The 16,368-nt window shown below is 44.4% G+C and overlaps 1 protein-coding gene across 1 annotated transcript; it reads right to left on the bottom strand.

Moving 5' to 3' along the window:
• Positions 1-9,323: 9,323 nt before the first annotated feature.
• On the bottom strand, positions 9,324-11,234 carry UBB (ubiquitin B). Its single transcript, XM_043903958.1, has 2 exons — positions 11,081-11,234; positions 9,324-10,388 (listed from the first exon to the last, which is right to left on the bottom strand). The coding sequence occupies exon 2, from the start codon at positions 10,380-10,382 to the stop codon at positions 9,465-9,467; it is 918 nt and encodes a 305-aa protein (XP_043759893.1). The 5' UTR covers positions 10,383-10,388; positions 11,081-11,234; the 3' UTR covers positions 9,324-9,464.
• Between the last annotated feature and the right edge of the window lie 5,134 nt (positions 11,235-16,368).

A 16,368-nucleotide genomic window follows, 5' to 3' on the forward strand; every position in this document is an offset into this window, starting at 1 on the left:
CTGTTTATATTTGGAAATTAAACCCTTGTTGATCATATCATTTGAAAATATTTTCTCCTCCTCCATAGGTTGTCTTTTCTTTTTGTTGATGGTTTCCTTTGCTGTGCAAAAGACTGTAAATTTAGTTAAGCCCCATTTGTTTATCTTTGCTTTTATTTCCTTTGCTTTTCCTCTCCTCCATTTTTATCACCTTCTACCAAGGACTCCTATTGTCTGTATGTTACTATTCTACTTTTAATCCCCTGTATCTTTTAGCTTCTCTTTTATATTATCTGTTCCTTCTTTCTTTTTTACTTTTGGGGAATTTCTGTCATTCTAGTTCATTAGCTCACTCATTCATCCATTCACTAACTCATCCATTCAAGACATACCCTGAAAGTACATATAACACGTGTGCAGGCTCTTTAGGGTGACCCTGGAACACAAAAGATAGGGGGCAGTAGGTGGAGATGCAAACTGTGTGTGGGACATGTCCCGCAATATCTGAATATTGTTCTTCAGCCCAACTATTATATATTTAACCTAGTATCTCTTATTGGTTCTTTTTGATGTTTTTGTGTTCTTGTTTTGTAGTTCCAATTTCTTCCTTGTATCTTTTAACATGTTCATTAGTCTAATTTTTTTTATTAGTCTAATTTAAAAATCCTTATTCTGAAGATAATTCAGTGTGTAGCTTCTCTCCTGAAAGTGGTGATGCCCTTAACCCATGAGATCTAACACTGTCTCCAAGTCAATGTCTCCAAGCTGGTGTCACTGAAGTCAGAAGTGAAGTACTGAGAGCAGAGAAGGCTGCCGTACTACATCCTCTGGGGTGTATTCTGTTCTGTCCATAGGCCCTGACAATTTCAGTGCGTGGGGAGCAGATACGCCTCAGAGGGAGGCACCAGAAAAGCAGCCAGCCACTCCTCACCCCACAGAACAAGCCCTCCAGGCCTGACTTCACACTTTGCTCTCAGAGGGAAGCAGCATTAGAGGGACTCTGCCTTGCAATGTCATCCCCCAGATCTGGGTGTTTGGAGCAGGAGATGATTAGGCAGCTGGCAAAATCAGTGGGTCCCGACCTGTTTTTTTCAGTATCTCCCAAACACAGGAGATCTGACCTGCCCTGATTTGACTCCAAAGGCCTGGAGCAGAGATCAGAGTCCCTGCAGGTGTGGGGCAGGTACTGTGGGTCCTAAGGCAATGGTAGGGGAGTACAGAACCCAGTCCTCCATTTCCTTGTTCTCAGCACCCTGGAGACTCTCACACCCTCCCCTCTCTTGGGGAGGAGCCCACAGGGTGCCTGACTGTGACCTGGCTTGGTATTTATCACCATGTCTGTTTACCCATCTATTCTGCTCCATGACAGAGCATGTTTGTCTGGGCAGCCTCAGCACTTCGCTTAGAGTAAGAAGGACCAATCCTCCCCTTTTTTTTTGGCACCAGAGTTCTAGGACTTTTAATTTGTCCCAAAATTGCTGAAGCAAAAATCATGATAAAACATTCGGCTTTCCTTTACACCCCCCAACGCAAAAAAAAAAAAAAAAAACAACTCCGTAGGAAAAAAATGGTTTTGTACATGGGAAGAAACAATATAAATTCAAAACTTACAGATAAGGGTTAGCTCTATCACTCATCTCTTTAAAAAGTTTATACGAATATCCAGTCAACACCAACAGGGTTATCTCCCTTGAAATGTTATCTACACGGATTTCCAACAACCCTTTTTTTCCTTCCTTTTTTTTTTTTTAAATTGAAGTATAGTTGATTTACAGTGTTATGCCAATCTCTGCTACACAGCAGAGTGCCTCAGTTATATATATATATGTGTATATACATATATATATATATATGTATATACATATACTTTTTCATGTTCTTTTCCATTATGGTTTATCCCAGGAGATTGGATATATTTCCCTGGGCTATACAGTAAGACCCTGTTGTTTATCTATGCTATATATAATAGTTCGCATCTGCTAATCCCAAACTCCCAGTCCATCCCTCTCCCTGCCTGCAAGAAGGACCAGTTTTATTTCTACAGACCATGAGGCTTTAGAATAAGGCTCAGAATAACATTCTCATCCTCAGGAGATGTTGGGCTCAGATTCATACACAGCTGTTTGGCCCACCTTCCCAGATGAAAGGGGTTATATTTGCTGATTTCTGGGCAAACCCGAAGCATGTCCCACAGAAGGTTCTGCCTGTTACCTTCTGTGTTCCGGGGTCACCCTGAAGAGGCTGCACACAGGTTATATGTACTTTGGGTGTATATCTTTAGGCATGGGCCCCTTATTTCACTATAAATTTTCACATGTGTGCGTGCTAAGTTGCTTCAGTTGTGTCCGACTCTGTGACACTATGGACTGTAGCCCTCTAGCTTCCTCTAACGGATTCTCCAGGCAAGAATACTGGAGTGGGTTGCCATGCCCTCCTCCAGGAGATCTTTCTAGCCCAGGGATTTGAACCTAGGTCTCTGATAGTCTCCTGCATTGGCAGGTAGGTTTTTTTACAACTAGCGCTACCTGGGAAGCCCATAAATTTTCACATGAGAAGATCCGTTTTAAGACACCCACTCACTGAGCCCAGTGGTCAGAGCTTGGAGGCATGCTGCACAGCGCTGGCCTGAAATAGGAGTGGGGAGGGCAGAACTGGAAGTGAGACAAGTGACTTATTTTGGGTGTGTGACGTGAGTCTAAGAGGGACAGCCCCTTAGAGGAAATCGTCAGCACTTTACTGGAATCCGGCACTCTCCACCTGCCTTCTTGCGGTTTTACAGAAGAGATGGGGGTTGGCGGCAGAGGTATCAGCAGCTGGAGGTGAGCCCAGAGAAGCGGAGGAAGAGAGTGCGGACTCCTCCAGCCCCCGCTGCCCACCCCTCAGCCCCTGCTGCCACCCCTCAGCCCCTGCTGCCTCCCCAGTCCTTGCTGCCCCTCCTCAGCCCCCCGCTGCCCCTCCCCAGCCCCCCGCTGCCCCTCCCCCATCACCACCTATCTTCTGGCCTCTGGAGTTTTCTCTTTCCGAGCTCCCTGCTCAGGCCCTTGGGTGACTCAGAAACTTCTTCCCTCCAGAGGTCCTGGCTGGCATGGGGGCAGGAGCCATACATTCCCATCAACCTCACCAGCTGCTTCCAGGAAAAGCTTAGGAGAGGAGTAGAATTATCTAACAGGCCATCAGAGCGTCTGAGTTAAAGTATTGGCTGCAAAAAGAGAGCAGGCTGCTTCAGCTTCTAAAGGAGATTATGCTCAGGCCTGATGCTCAGAAAGACAGCTTTCACAGGAGTGGAGGGGGCAGGGTGCCGCCTCTCAGAAGCCAGGGTCAAGCAGGAGGGTTGGAGCTGCCAGCTAACCTGCCGAGGGGTTGTGGGGAGCCTGGTGTGTGCAAAAGCTGAGGGTTCTGGCTGGCGGGCGGGGGGGCATTCTCCCTGAGAAGTGAGGCCTTCTGTGGAAGAGCCCTCAAAACCCTCTTCCCCCGCAAACACTGAAGCATCGCCTTCTGGACGCAATGGTCAGTAGTTTCCACTCTGCCTCAGGGTGAGCAGAGCAGGTCTGAAGACTGGAGGTTGGAACACGGGCAGGCTCAGAAGAGCCTCCATCCCTGTTCCTGCTCCAGAGCCTGCTGTGTGTGGGCACCACGAACTTGCTGCTGCTTGAGGGGCAAGGTGCATGACCAACACCTCCATTCCTTCAGCACGTGATCTGTGCCTCCCAAACACTGGCCTTGAGGGGTGGAGGGAAGGCTGCCAATTTTCAGCTTTGCTCCCTCTCTTCTTTGGCCTGGAAATCCTAAAGAAAACAGATTGCCAGATTCTTTTTCAAATTCCAAACTTCAGTTTTTATAAAGACACCATAAACAAAAGGTGAAGCAACACTCTGAAAGGCACTATTTATTGCAATTATAAAGAAAAATGATTACTTTTTAGAATATATAAGGCAATATTACCAATTAGCAATACAAATAGGCAATGATGTGAACATGTAAAGTGAAGTCACTCAGTTGTGTCCGACTCTTCTAACCCCATGGACTGTAGCCTACCAGGTTCCACCGTCTGTGAGATTTTCCAGGCAAGAATACTGGAGTGGGTTGCCATTTCCTTCTCCAGTGAACATGTAATTCACAGTACAAATTAATGTCAAAAAATGCAAAAAGTGTTTAACCTTAACAAGTTAAATTGACACGTTAGGGGTGTGCAAAGTGAAACAAAGTGTCATTTTTTGCCCTTCAAATTATCCAAAATTGAAGTGATTAATAATATATATTAATGAGGGTATGGAGGTCTAGGTACTCTTATGCAAAACTGGTGGGAATTCAGATTTGTATAGTTTTCTTTTTTATTGTGGTAAAAAATACATAATGTAAAATTTACCATTTTAACTCTTTTTAAGTGTAAGATTCAGCAGCATTAAGTACATTCACACTGTTATGCAACCATCACCATTATCATCTCCAGAGCTTTTTCATCATCCATATGAAACTCTGTCTCCATTAAACACTAACTCCCCATCCGCCTCCCTCAGGCCATGGCACCCACTGTCCTACTTTCTGTCTCTATGAATTTGATTACTCTGAGGACCTCATATAATGGAATCATACAGTATTTGTCCTTTTTGTCTGGTTTATTTCATTTGGCATAATGACTCCAAGATTCATCCACACCACTTGTGTCAGAATTTCCTTCTTTTTCAAGGTTGAATAATATTTCATTGCATATGGTACAGTACTTTTGAAGAGTGACTTTATAGTAATCAGAAATTTCAATGCCATATTCTTTGATATCATTCCACTTCTAGTTATATCCTGAAGAAATATTTGCACATCTGAGATGAGACATTTACAAAGATGTTCATTGCAGCATTGTTTTACTTACTTATTTTTTGGCTGAACTGTGCAACATGGCCTTCTCCGGTGGCTCAGTGGTAAAGAACCCCCTGCCAAAGCAGGAGAAGTGGGTTCAATCCCTGGGTTGGGAAGATCCCCTGGAAAAGGAAATGGCAACCCACTCCAGTATTCTTGCCTGGGAAATCCCATGGACAGAGGAGTCTGGCAGGTTTCAGTCCATGTGGTCACAAAAGAATTGGACATGACTTAGTGAATAAACACCAACAACAATGAGGCATATGGGATCTCAGCTCCCTGACCAGGGACGGAATCTGTGCCCCTTGCAGTGGAAGATGGAGTCCTAACCACCGGCACTCTTTCCCTTGCTAAGTTTCTGCTATACTGGCCTTCATACTGCTTTTGAACTTAAGCTTTCTTCTCTTCCAGGACCTTTGCACATGATGTTCCCTTTGCCTGGATTGCCCTTCCCCCAGATATCGTGAGGCAAGTCCCTCATTTCCTCCAGACCTTGCTCAAATGTCATATTATTTGCGGGGCTTTCCCTGATCATCCAGTGCCCTTTATTCTGCTTTCCATCACTATAGCACTTTCCATTACCTAAGAAATGATGTACTTATCTATTTTTCGGTCTCCTCTCCTCTTTAAGTTTTGTAAGGACAGACTTGGTCAGTTTTGCTCATTGCTGCATTTCCAATGCTGTAAACAGTGAAAGTGTTAGTTGCTCAGTCGTGTCTGAGCTACTCTTTGCTACCCCATGGACACACGAGGCTCCTCTGTCCATGGAATTCTCTAGGCAAGAATACCCGAGTGGGTAGTCATTCCCTTCTCCAGTAGATCATCCCAATTCAGGGACAGAACATGGGCTTCCTGCATTGCAGGTAGATTCTTTACCATCTGAGCCACCAGGGAAACAGAGTAGATATTTGTTGAAGTAAATATTTGTTGAATTAATAGATGAGTGGAGAAATAGTCTTTCAGTGGTTTCCTCTGGGGGGGAAGTGAAAGAGGTAAGAGATTTTTCACTTTTGACTGAATATTCTTGTATATCATTAAATGTATTTTTATCAAGAGTTTGTATCACCTTTTTATTTTAAAAAATCAGAAAAAAATTTAAAAAACCACATTCAAAATTTACTACTATTTTGTCTGTTAACAGCTGCTTGAAGACAAGCTATAGGAGGTACCACCTGACTAAGAACAACTTATGGAAGAACCATCTAACCTGGAAAGTTTTATCCATCTCCTTGTGTTTGGAAAATATTTTCATTTATATTTTCCTTTTCTGTATTTGTGTTGCTCTGTTTTTTTTTTTAATTTTTTTTGACTGCACTGTCTTAATTGAGGCATGTGAGATCTTTAGCTGTGGCATGTGGGACCTAGTTCCCTGACCAAGGATTAAACCTGGGTCCCTTGCATTGGGAACGTGCACTGTTAGCCACTGGACCACCAGGGATGTCCCTGTGTTGCTTTATTTTAGCAGCAGAATTTCCAGGCCCAGTTTGTGGCAGTCTCTGAGGCCACAGCAGCAGGTTTCTGTCCTGCAGAGGCCGGGAACAAAGCACAATCAGTAGTGCTGGGCAAGGAGATGTGGATGTGAGGAGTCATGGCTCAAACAAGGTTTCTCAAAGTGTGAGCGATGGTAACTGATTGAAAAGGAGATTGGAAAAAAGAAAAAGTGAAATTGGACATTGGAACACACTGGGCTGAACCACAGCTGGTTGCTCTAAGGCAGAACTTCTTGGAGCCTTCAAGATGGCCTCCAAGGGGAAGATAGCACACAGCTTCCTGGGCTCCTGTGACCACAGCATCCTTTTCAGAGGTTGTAACATTTAGAGGACAAAGCTTGCAAAACACTGACGTAAGTTTCTGGTAAAGATGTTTCTTAAAAGGAGTCCTGGCTGGTGGTACATGGTCCAGAGAATAGGTGCTAGAATAAGCTACAGGGTTTGGCAGAGACCTATCAGCTGGAGAGTGAACTTCACCACTCAACTTCTGATGACCACAATAAGAGGATGGTGATAGGATCAAGAAGGTACAAAGAAAGGAAAATCTTATTTCAGCAGTTAATATCGTTACACTAAGTGCAAGATCCTTTGCCAGAAATCAACATTTGTCTAAAGCTTCTTTTTTAAAAAAATATTTATATTTATTCAGCTGCATTGGGTCTTAGCTGTAGCATGTGTACTTTAGTTCCCTGACCAGGGATCAAAACCTGGTCCCCCATATTGGGACCTCAGAACCACTAGAGAAGTCCCTAAAGCTTCCATTTGGAGTTGGCTGGGCCTGATTGAAAGGGTGCCATGCCTTTGCCCCTTTGGATTGAGGGATGAACAGAGTGTATCTGAAATGCAGCCTGTTGAGGTTGGGGAAGTCTCGTGAGATGTAGTTTCCATAGAGAATGAAACAGACACTTGTGCAGTGTCTTGAGTACTGAGTGAGTGTGGCCCAACTTCAGGGAAGAGAGAGTGCTGGCCCCGCTTCCCAGTTGATACCACAGGTTGGTGAAGACCACACAGAGGTTTCCTTGCTCAGACCTCTGGTTGTGTGCAGTGTTTGCTGAGATCCATGAATACTTTGAGGGATCCCCAAGGACAGGAGGAAATCCCATGAGAGAATTAGAGCAACAGCTAAAAACTTTTTTCCTCAGGGGATTCACACGAGTGCAGACCTCAAAGCCTGTCAAGTCAGGTAATGATTTTGGGAAAAAGGACTTTCTTGTCCCATTGCCCAAATCAGCACCCGTCTTCACTAGAGCTATTCCGGTGAAATGCTTCTCTCAGGTTAAGTGTAACGTAAAGTGTAGGAGAACTTTTAATATTCAAAACTCAGGTTTAGTTGCAAAAGGCCTATTTAAATTATACAATATTCAAGCAAGAGTGGTTCAGCAAGCACTAGTTTGGGGACATCCTGAAGGGTTAGGGGAAGGAACTGAATAAAACTTTATGAAATTTTCTGAGCTTGTCAGAGCTGACACTTGGATTCCAGTCCCTGCCTTGCCTGTAACAAGAACTAGGGGCTTGGACAAGTCAAACACTGGACTGGGAAGGATATAATTTTCCAACCTGACAACGAATCTAGTGTGTTCCCTTAAGTCTACGGAAAACTTTTAAAAGGCTTAATGTTTCATTACCACCTCTATTGGTTTAATAGCTTTTTACCTTTCTGACTCGTTTTTACCACCAATTTGAAGCATTAATAGGCTAAAGTGCTTATTTCCAGTCTCTAACTTACCCAAGAAAATCAGTCAAGTATTCCAATTTAGTGTATATTCAAAATTAAGTGGGTTTCTAGGACAAAAGTTGAAACAGCTTTTGCTGCTAAGAGTTCCTAAAGTTATGCACCAAGCTCTTCTCAGGTACACCTGGACTCTCATGAGGCTTGGCTTTCTACATTTGTATATCACACCTCTGGGTGATTCTTACCCCTCATGCTACCCTTGTGGTTACTCTAGTTTTAGTACCAGAAGTGATTTTCTTAGCTTAGTGTAAAACTGAGAACCGGGAGGGCTTCCAACTCTTCCCCTTTACTTCCACACCCAGCCCCTCCCCTTCCTACTTCCAGCTGAGAACCACTACTGAAGAGAATTGTGAAGCAGGGAAATAGTAGATAAAGGAGGGCTTGTGACCCAAAATATTCTTACTCCCATCTTCAATTAGCACTGAGTATACTTCCTAGGGCTTAACCGTGTTATGCCCTCACTCACATCCAACTCTGCAACCCCATGGAGCCTGCCGGGCTCCTCTGTCCATGAAATTTTCCAGGCAAGAATACCAGAGTGGGTTGCCATTTCCTTTTTCAGGGGACCTTCCCAACCCATGGGTCAAACCTGCATCTCTTGGTTGTCCTGCATTGGCAGGCTGATTTTTTTTTTTTACCACTGCGCCTCGTGGGATGGGAGCACAAAATCTGCCGTGTAGGGCTTCCACAAGATTCTTGCCACCACCCAAGTTACAGAATCTCCTTCACTGGAGCAATCTTACCCCTAACAAAGAGGCAAAGCTGTTATTAGGAACCAATGATGTTAGTTATCACCTTAACTCAATCTTTCTCCTTACCCTTGTTGACCAGGGCCTCCATTTGGTTCTTGGCTCAGTTCAATTAAGAGAAAATTATGGTTCTATTATCTAAGACTAAACACCTAAGTGTAAAGCACCAGAGAAAAAAAGGACAATAGCCAACCAATAATTACAGGACTTCAGAACACAACTGAACAGCCTCAGAATTTCATTTCTCTGTAATAAGTCTTGATTGTTACCCACTATTTCAGGACGCAGGAAACTGCTTTCCCCCAACATGCCTCCATACTTACAATTTGAAATGGTTTTAATTACACTAGAATCCTATTAATGATCTTGAACAGAGGTCTATACCTTGGCACACGGAATGTCTGCCAAGGACTTAAATTTTGGTCACAGAGACAACTGCAAATGCCTTCTTTGAATACCATTTTAACCTGCTAAGAGTACCCACCATCACCATGTATTCAGAACAGACACCAGAAGTGCTACCATGCAAGAAAACTTTTATTAACATTTTGAACAGGTTCAGCTATTACTGAAACCGGTAATCTCTAAACTTAAATTGGGGTAAATGGCTAGAGTGCAGAACATGCCACCATTGGGCATTATGAACAGAAGATTGAAGAATTAACAGCCACCCCTCAGACGAAGGACCAGGTGCAGGGTCGACTCTTTCTGGATGTTGTAATCAGAAAGAGTGCGGCCATCTTCCAGCTGCTTGCCGGCAAAGATGAGCCTCTGCTGGTCAGGGGGAATGCCTTCCTTATCCTGGATCTTGGCCTTCACGTTCTCGATGGTGTCACTGGGCTCCACCTCCAGAGTGATGGTCTTGCCGGTCAGGGTCTTCACGAAGATCTGCATACCACCCCTCAGACGGAGAACCAGGTGCAGGGTCGACTCTTTCTGGATGTTGTAATCAGAAAGAGTGCGGCCATCTTCCAGCTGCTTGCCGGCAAAGATGAGCCTCTGCTGGTCAGGGGGAATGCCTTCCTTATCCTGGATCTTGGCCTTCACGTTCTCGATGGTGTCACTGGGCTCCACCTCCAGAGTGATGGTCTTGCCGGTCAGGGTCTTCACGAAGATCTGCATACCACCCCTCAGACGGAGGACCAGGTGCAGGGTCGACTCTTTCTGGATGTTGTAATCAGAAAGAGTGCGGCCATCTTCCAGCTGCTTGCCAGCAAAGATGAGCCTCTGCTGGTCAGGAGGAATGCCTTCCTTATCCTGGATCTTGGCCTTCACGTTCTCGATGGTGTCACTGGGCTCCACCTCCAGGGTGATGGTCTTGCCGGTCAGGGTCTTCACGAAGATCTGCATACCACCCCTCAGACGAAGGACCAGGTGCAGGGTCGACTCTTTCTGGATGTTGTAATCAGAAAGAGTGCGGCCATCTTCCAGCTGCTTGCCGGCAAAGATGAGCCTCTGCTGGTCAGGAGGAATGCCTTCCTTATCCTGGATCTTGGCCTTCACGTTCTCGATGGTGTCACTGGGCTCCACCTCCAGAGTGATGGTCTTGCCGGTCAGGGTCTTCACGAAGATTTGCATTTTGACCTATACAAGTTAATAGAAAAAACGTTACTGTCATTTTCAGAATCTTTTACCGCTTTCATAATTGTTCAAAACGAACAGACTATATTCTAAAACGCCTTAACTACGTCAAGATCTCTCACAAATCTTTTTTTCTTTTTTAACTTGACAAACCTATCAGTTACTGAAAGCAAAATTCCTTAGTCAAGACGTCTACCTAACAGGCTGGAGACTCGAAAGTACTTTCTGATATCATCATCCAGAACTGTTCAGGTACTTCGTTAAGATCCCGCCCAATTCCCCCCAAACCTAGTAATCATGTCAGCATTTAGATAAAAAACTTGCTTAAACGCAACTGGGGACCTACACCTCCTCCACGGCAGGATTCGAATTAAAAAGGTTTCCAGAAGCCCCCGCCACTACCTCTCTTCCACCTTTCCCCCCTGAAACAGACGCGATGGAATCTCCATCGGTTAAGTGTCCGTTGACCTCTGCCGGCGGGCGTGCGCGCCAACCGCCCCCGCTCCCGACACGTAAACAAGGCCCGTTCTTCCGGAAAGGCCGGGGCCGCGTCACCTCGCTTCCCCTCCCCCACCTCACCCCACCCCATCCGACCCGACCCGACCCCGCCTCGTGGACTCCGAGCCCCCTACGGCTCGCCCTCACGGAAGCCCCCTTCTCCGCTCCTCCAGACGCTCCTGGCTGCGGGCCTGTACCTGTGAGTGAAAGCGAAGATGCCTCAAATTCAATCACGCCGCGTCGCCTCCAAGACGACACAGGAAGCCAACAATGCCAGTCGCTTCTAAGTGCTCCGGCTCGGCGGGGCCGAAATTTATACAACGTCTGTTGCGTCACTTATCACTCTTACGTAGGCGTAGTGTTCCTGCGCCGCTAAAAGTAGTTCGCTCGGCCCCACCTCTCGCGACGCAGTTATGTCCTTCGACTGAGCTCTAAATTCCTCAGAACCGGAAAAAAGGATCATAACAAATCAGCTCCCCTCTCCTCCAGATGATCCTTCTCCTCTTTTAGGAAAAGGTAGGAAAATTATCGGGCGGATGAATTCGAGTTAAGGGGCTCTTCCTCGAAAGCTCTGGAAACTTCCTTGCAGCGCCGGCGCTGATTGGTGAGGGGTGTGAGGCGAGGCCGGCTCTGATTGGTGGGGAAGGCAGCGGCTCGGCTGTTGCTGGGCTCCCGCTGGGGTGATTCGGCAACGACGTTGCTTAGTAACTGAGAGCGCGTGCGCGGCAAAGGCGCGCCCTCACTGGAGAAGCGTACTTCCGGCTGGGGGTGGAGGAGGGGTCGTTCTCTCCCGCCTCTTAGGCCCGGACTCCTCAGATGTGTTGTCGGGTTTTAGGTTAGGATATAGCGGGTTCCGCGGTGATTTTCCCGAGAAAGTGGTGGTTTGGAGGTGCCCAGGAGCTAGGCGGCGGAGCCCGCAGTTTTTCTGGTGTCAGCCCTGAGGCACAAGCCCTTCTCACATCGGCCCGTTTTATTTTTGTTGTCTGGAGCACAGTTGCGGAACTTTAGTCACGTTGTACAGTTAGGGTGCTTTGGTCATGCTTTGAGGAGACCAAATCTAGACTCTTGGTATTCTGTACTGGGCCCGGTCATCCCTCCATCCCCACCCCCACCCCCACCCCCCCGCCGCCGCATCGACCGGGGAGGCCCCCTCCCCCGCCGCGGAGGCGTTCACCTGACGAGAAGGTTCTTTTCGTCCTCCCTCCACGCGGGACACTCCTCCCTGCAACGTCTCCCACGCAGAGGCCTCCCCCCACTCCCTGTTCCTCGCCGCGAACCCCCCACCCCCACAGTGGAGGCCTCATTGCGGAGTCCTCACATTGCCCACTGCTCCACTGCACAGCCCCGCCCCCCAAATCCCCGCTCCAGGTGACCCGGTGGCCGCGCTTAGAAATGCCTCCCTTCTCACATCCCTTTCCCTCACTGCTGTTTGTCCAGATCCCGAGTGAAAGATGATGTGGATCGGGGAGCCGAAAACCCACATGGAGAGACAGAATTCACGTATGAGAGAATTCGCGACCCTAGCATTTTTAGTGTCCCATCAATGTGTTGGTTGTGCCAGCGACATTACGGGTGGTTTAACCATCTAGGACCCCGCTGCGGGTGTGGCCGCTGGTCAGCAACGAGATAACCGGGGGAACGTGAGTAAGGCAGACGTGTTTGGGTCCGCAGCCACGCAGCCCGGCGGCTGAGTCATGCTGGTGGGGGTGTAAATAAACATGCGAGTGGCTGTCGCGTAGCAGCAACCTCGCGAAGTTAGGAGGTGGTCTGGAGATGTGCACCTTACTACAGAGTGGCTAGTTTTCACTTAGGAAAGGTCGTGAGTCTAAATGACAATCCTTCAACGCTTAACAGTAAGAGGAGGTGCAGTGTGACAAGCATTTGAGTTAACGCCTAGACAGCGATAAATTTATTCTGACTTGCTAAAATCTACTTACATGAATGATAGAAGATAGAAATAAACAGTTTCTTGAAGATAATTTGGTCGATGAGGTAGTTGATAAAACGTTCATAGTACAAAGTATGGATTTTCGTTTTTGTTAGCCTGACGGTCAGTAGTTTGAGCTTGTTTCACTAAGTGACAACTCCTCTTGAGTCATCCCTGTGAATTGGTGGAATGATCTAGAATGGAAATCTCATGGTTTGATACGGTGACATGTCTGGGAATTCTAGCAGTTGCCAGAAGTTAGTCATACAGCTTCCTGGTTTAATGTTTGAACAAAGGGCATTTGGTAACCTCAGCACAGAAAAATGTTTTCAGAAAAGAGGTGTATGCGTGCCATGTTTAATAGACAAGATGAGTTTTTTATGGTGTGTTTTTTAATAAAACTTTTAATAATAGCGTCATTTCTGGTGATTGTAAAAGGTAGTCGGTAAACACATTAAAGAATAGACCGACAGAAATCCCTGAAATCACAAATTTGGAAATCTAGCACAGTACTTGGCATTGTGCTTAATAAATGTTTATTCAGTGAACTGTAGTTTCCCTTTGGTTCAACTGGGGGAAAATGTTGACAGCCTTAGAGACTTAAAACACAAAGCAAAAAAAACAGTTCTTATTTAATAACCATGTGCAAATGGTTTTGCCTAGGCAGTCCCTTTGAAAGGAAGAATTTGATTCTAAGATTCAAAGTGATTTTTTTACTTAGCTAGAGGTCTTTTAATAAAAATCTGTGAGAAAACTGTTTCCAATTGTAAATTCACAATTGTTTTCTTGACATTATCAGCTGACATTTAAAATACAGAGTTATTCTGTGGTTTGTCATTTCCTTGTTTGGCAGTTTATTGCAACAGAATTATGAGACTAATTCTGATTTCTTACCAGCAAGTTAGAAACTTTGATATTGAGTGCCCAAATGAACACAGAGCAAAATTCTAAATTGTCTTTATATTGGGCCTCAAAATTTTAAAAATCCATTTAAAAATAGCTGTTCAAGGTATTTCTCTGGTGGTCAAGTGGCTAAGACACCATGCTCCCCATGCAGGGGGCGGGGGTTCTATCCCTGGTCATGAAGTAGATTCCACGTACCTCAATAAAGACTGAAGATCTGGAGTAATGCAACTGAGACCCAGAGCAGCCAAATAAATAAATGGAAAACTCTAAAAGAATAGCTATTCAAAAAGATTTTCACTGTGAAAGATTATATACATATATGAAAGTTGGAGATGATATAACAAACACCATATAACCACCACCCAACTTTGTTAAATCTTAACAGAATAGCAAAAGCTATTTTGCTTAAGCTTTTAAAAATATTTTTGTGAAAAAAATGGGGTATAGAATTTACGAACTATGCACTTTTTAAAAAACATTTATCTTTGGCTGTGCTAGGTCTTTGTTGATGCGTGGACTTTCTCTAGTTGTGGCGAGCAGGGCCTACTCTCTAGTTGCGGTGTGTAGGCTTCTCATTTTGGTGGCTTCTCTTGTTGTGGAGCAAGGGCTCTAGGTACTTGGGCTTCAGTGGTTTCAGCCCACAGACTAACTATACACTTATAAATGTACAGTTTAGTAGTGTTAACTGTGTTCACATTATTGTATAACATATCTAGAATTTTTCATCTTGCCAAGCTGAAACTCTATACCCATTAAATAACAACTCCCCATTTCTCCTTCCCCTAACCATCATTCTACTTTGTATGATTTTGACCATCTTAGGTACATTATGTAAGTGAAACTATACAGTATTCGTGTGTGATAAATTTCCTTTTTTAGGCTGAATAATATTCCATTGTATGTATGCAGCACATTTTGTCTATCCATGTATCTGTCTATGTGGATATGTGGATTTCTTTCACCTCTTGGCTTTTGTGAATAATGAACTGCTACAGTGAACATGGTTGTGCAAATATTTCCTTAAGATCTTGCTTTCAGTTCTTTTGCAAGTGCTTTCACTTGCACTTACAAGTGAGATTGCTGGATCTTAAGGTAATTCTGTTTTTAATTTTTTTTAAGTGTTTTTCACAGCAAATCCATTTTACATGTCTCCCTAGTGTACAATTTTGATTGTTCCACATCCTCACATCAACATTTGTTATTTAAAAAAAAAGTGATTGTCCCCATGGGTGTAAGATGACACCTCATTGTGGCTTTGACTTGCATTTCCTTAATGATTTATTTTTTTATTTAAAAATAATTATAGGTTTACAGGAACTCACAAAAATAGTAGATAAGTCTCAATGTCCCCTTTACCCATTTTCCTCCAATGACAACAGCTTACACAATTGTAGTACAATGTCAAAACCAGGAAATTAACATTGGTGCAACACACAGACCTTATTCAGACTTCAGCAGTTTTACATGCACTTCAGTATATGTGCAGTTGTATGCAGTTTTATCACGTGGGTAGTAGATTCATGTCACCCCCAACACGATCAAGGTACAGAGCTGTTTTCATCACTACAAGGATAACCTCTTGATTACCTCCTTATGGTCAGTCACAGCTTCTCTTACCCCTTCCCTGCAAGCCCAGGGAGTCATTAATCCACTTTGCATCTTTATAATTTTGTCATTTTAAGAATGTTGCATAAATGGAATAGTACAGTATGTAACCTTTTGACATTTTTCATGTAAAATTCATCTAAATTGTTGAATATGTGAAGAGTTCATCCGTTTTTGCTGCTGAATATCTTTCTGTGGTATATGTGTCCCAAAGTTGGTTTATTCATTCACCTACAGATGGACTTTCACCTACATATGGAAACTGGGATGTTTCCAGTTTTTGGCTATTACAAATGTTAAGTAACAAAAACTCAACTGAATAAATATAAAGATCACATGACTCTATTCAACAATGTGTAAATCAGGAAACGTCCCATCTAGCAATAGAAAGAGCTCTGTTGAGCTACAGAAAAGAAAAGAATTTTAAAGGCAGAGAGGAAGCAGAAAAAAGGAAAGAATTAGCCAAGAATACCTTGTTTTAGGCGAGGCTGCCTTCCTCTCCTAAGGGGAAGGGCAGAGGTATCCATGAATCACAGGGGTGGATCCTAGTGCTGACCAGGACATTCCAGGTTGTCTGGTTAAAGGTCAGTTTCCTGGGGAAGCTCGTAACTGCAATTGGGTTAGGAATGAAGTCTTAGATTGTTGCCCTGGGGCCTGACACAAGTGACTCCATTTGGGGCATTTTATCTCCTTTTTAACACAGGCTTCTCTGATCATTCATGTATATTTTCGTGTAAGCAGATGTTTTTCTTTCCCTGGGATGAATGCCTAGTAGTGTAATTGCTGGGTTATCAAGTATGTGATGGTTAGGTCTTTTAAGAAACTGCCATTTCCAGAGGGGTTGTATTATTTACTCTCCACCCCCAGTGTCTGGGAGATGCAGTTTCTTTGCATCCTCACAGCATTTGGAATTGTCATTTTTTTTTTTTTAAGTTTTAGCTGTGTAATTCTTGTGCAGTGTTTAGATGTTGAATTTTCATTTCCGTAATGATTAATGATGTTGCATGTATTTTCATGTGCTGCTTTGCCATGTGGATTTTGTTTTTG

This window comes from Cervus elaphus, chromosome 5 (assembly GCF_910594005.1).
Source record: "Cervus elaphus chromosome 5, mCerEla1.1, whole genome shotgun sequence".
NCBI lineage: Eukaryota > Metazoa > Chordata > Mammalia > Artiodactyla > Cervidae > Cervus > Cervus elaphus.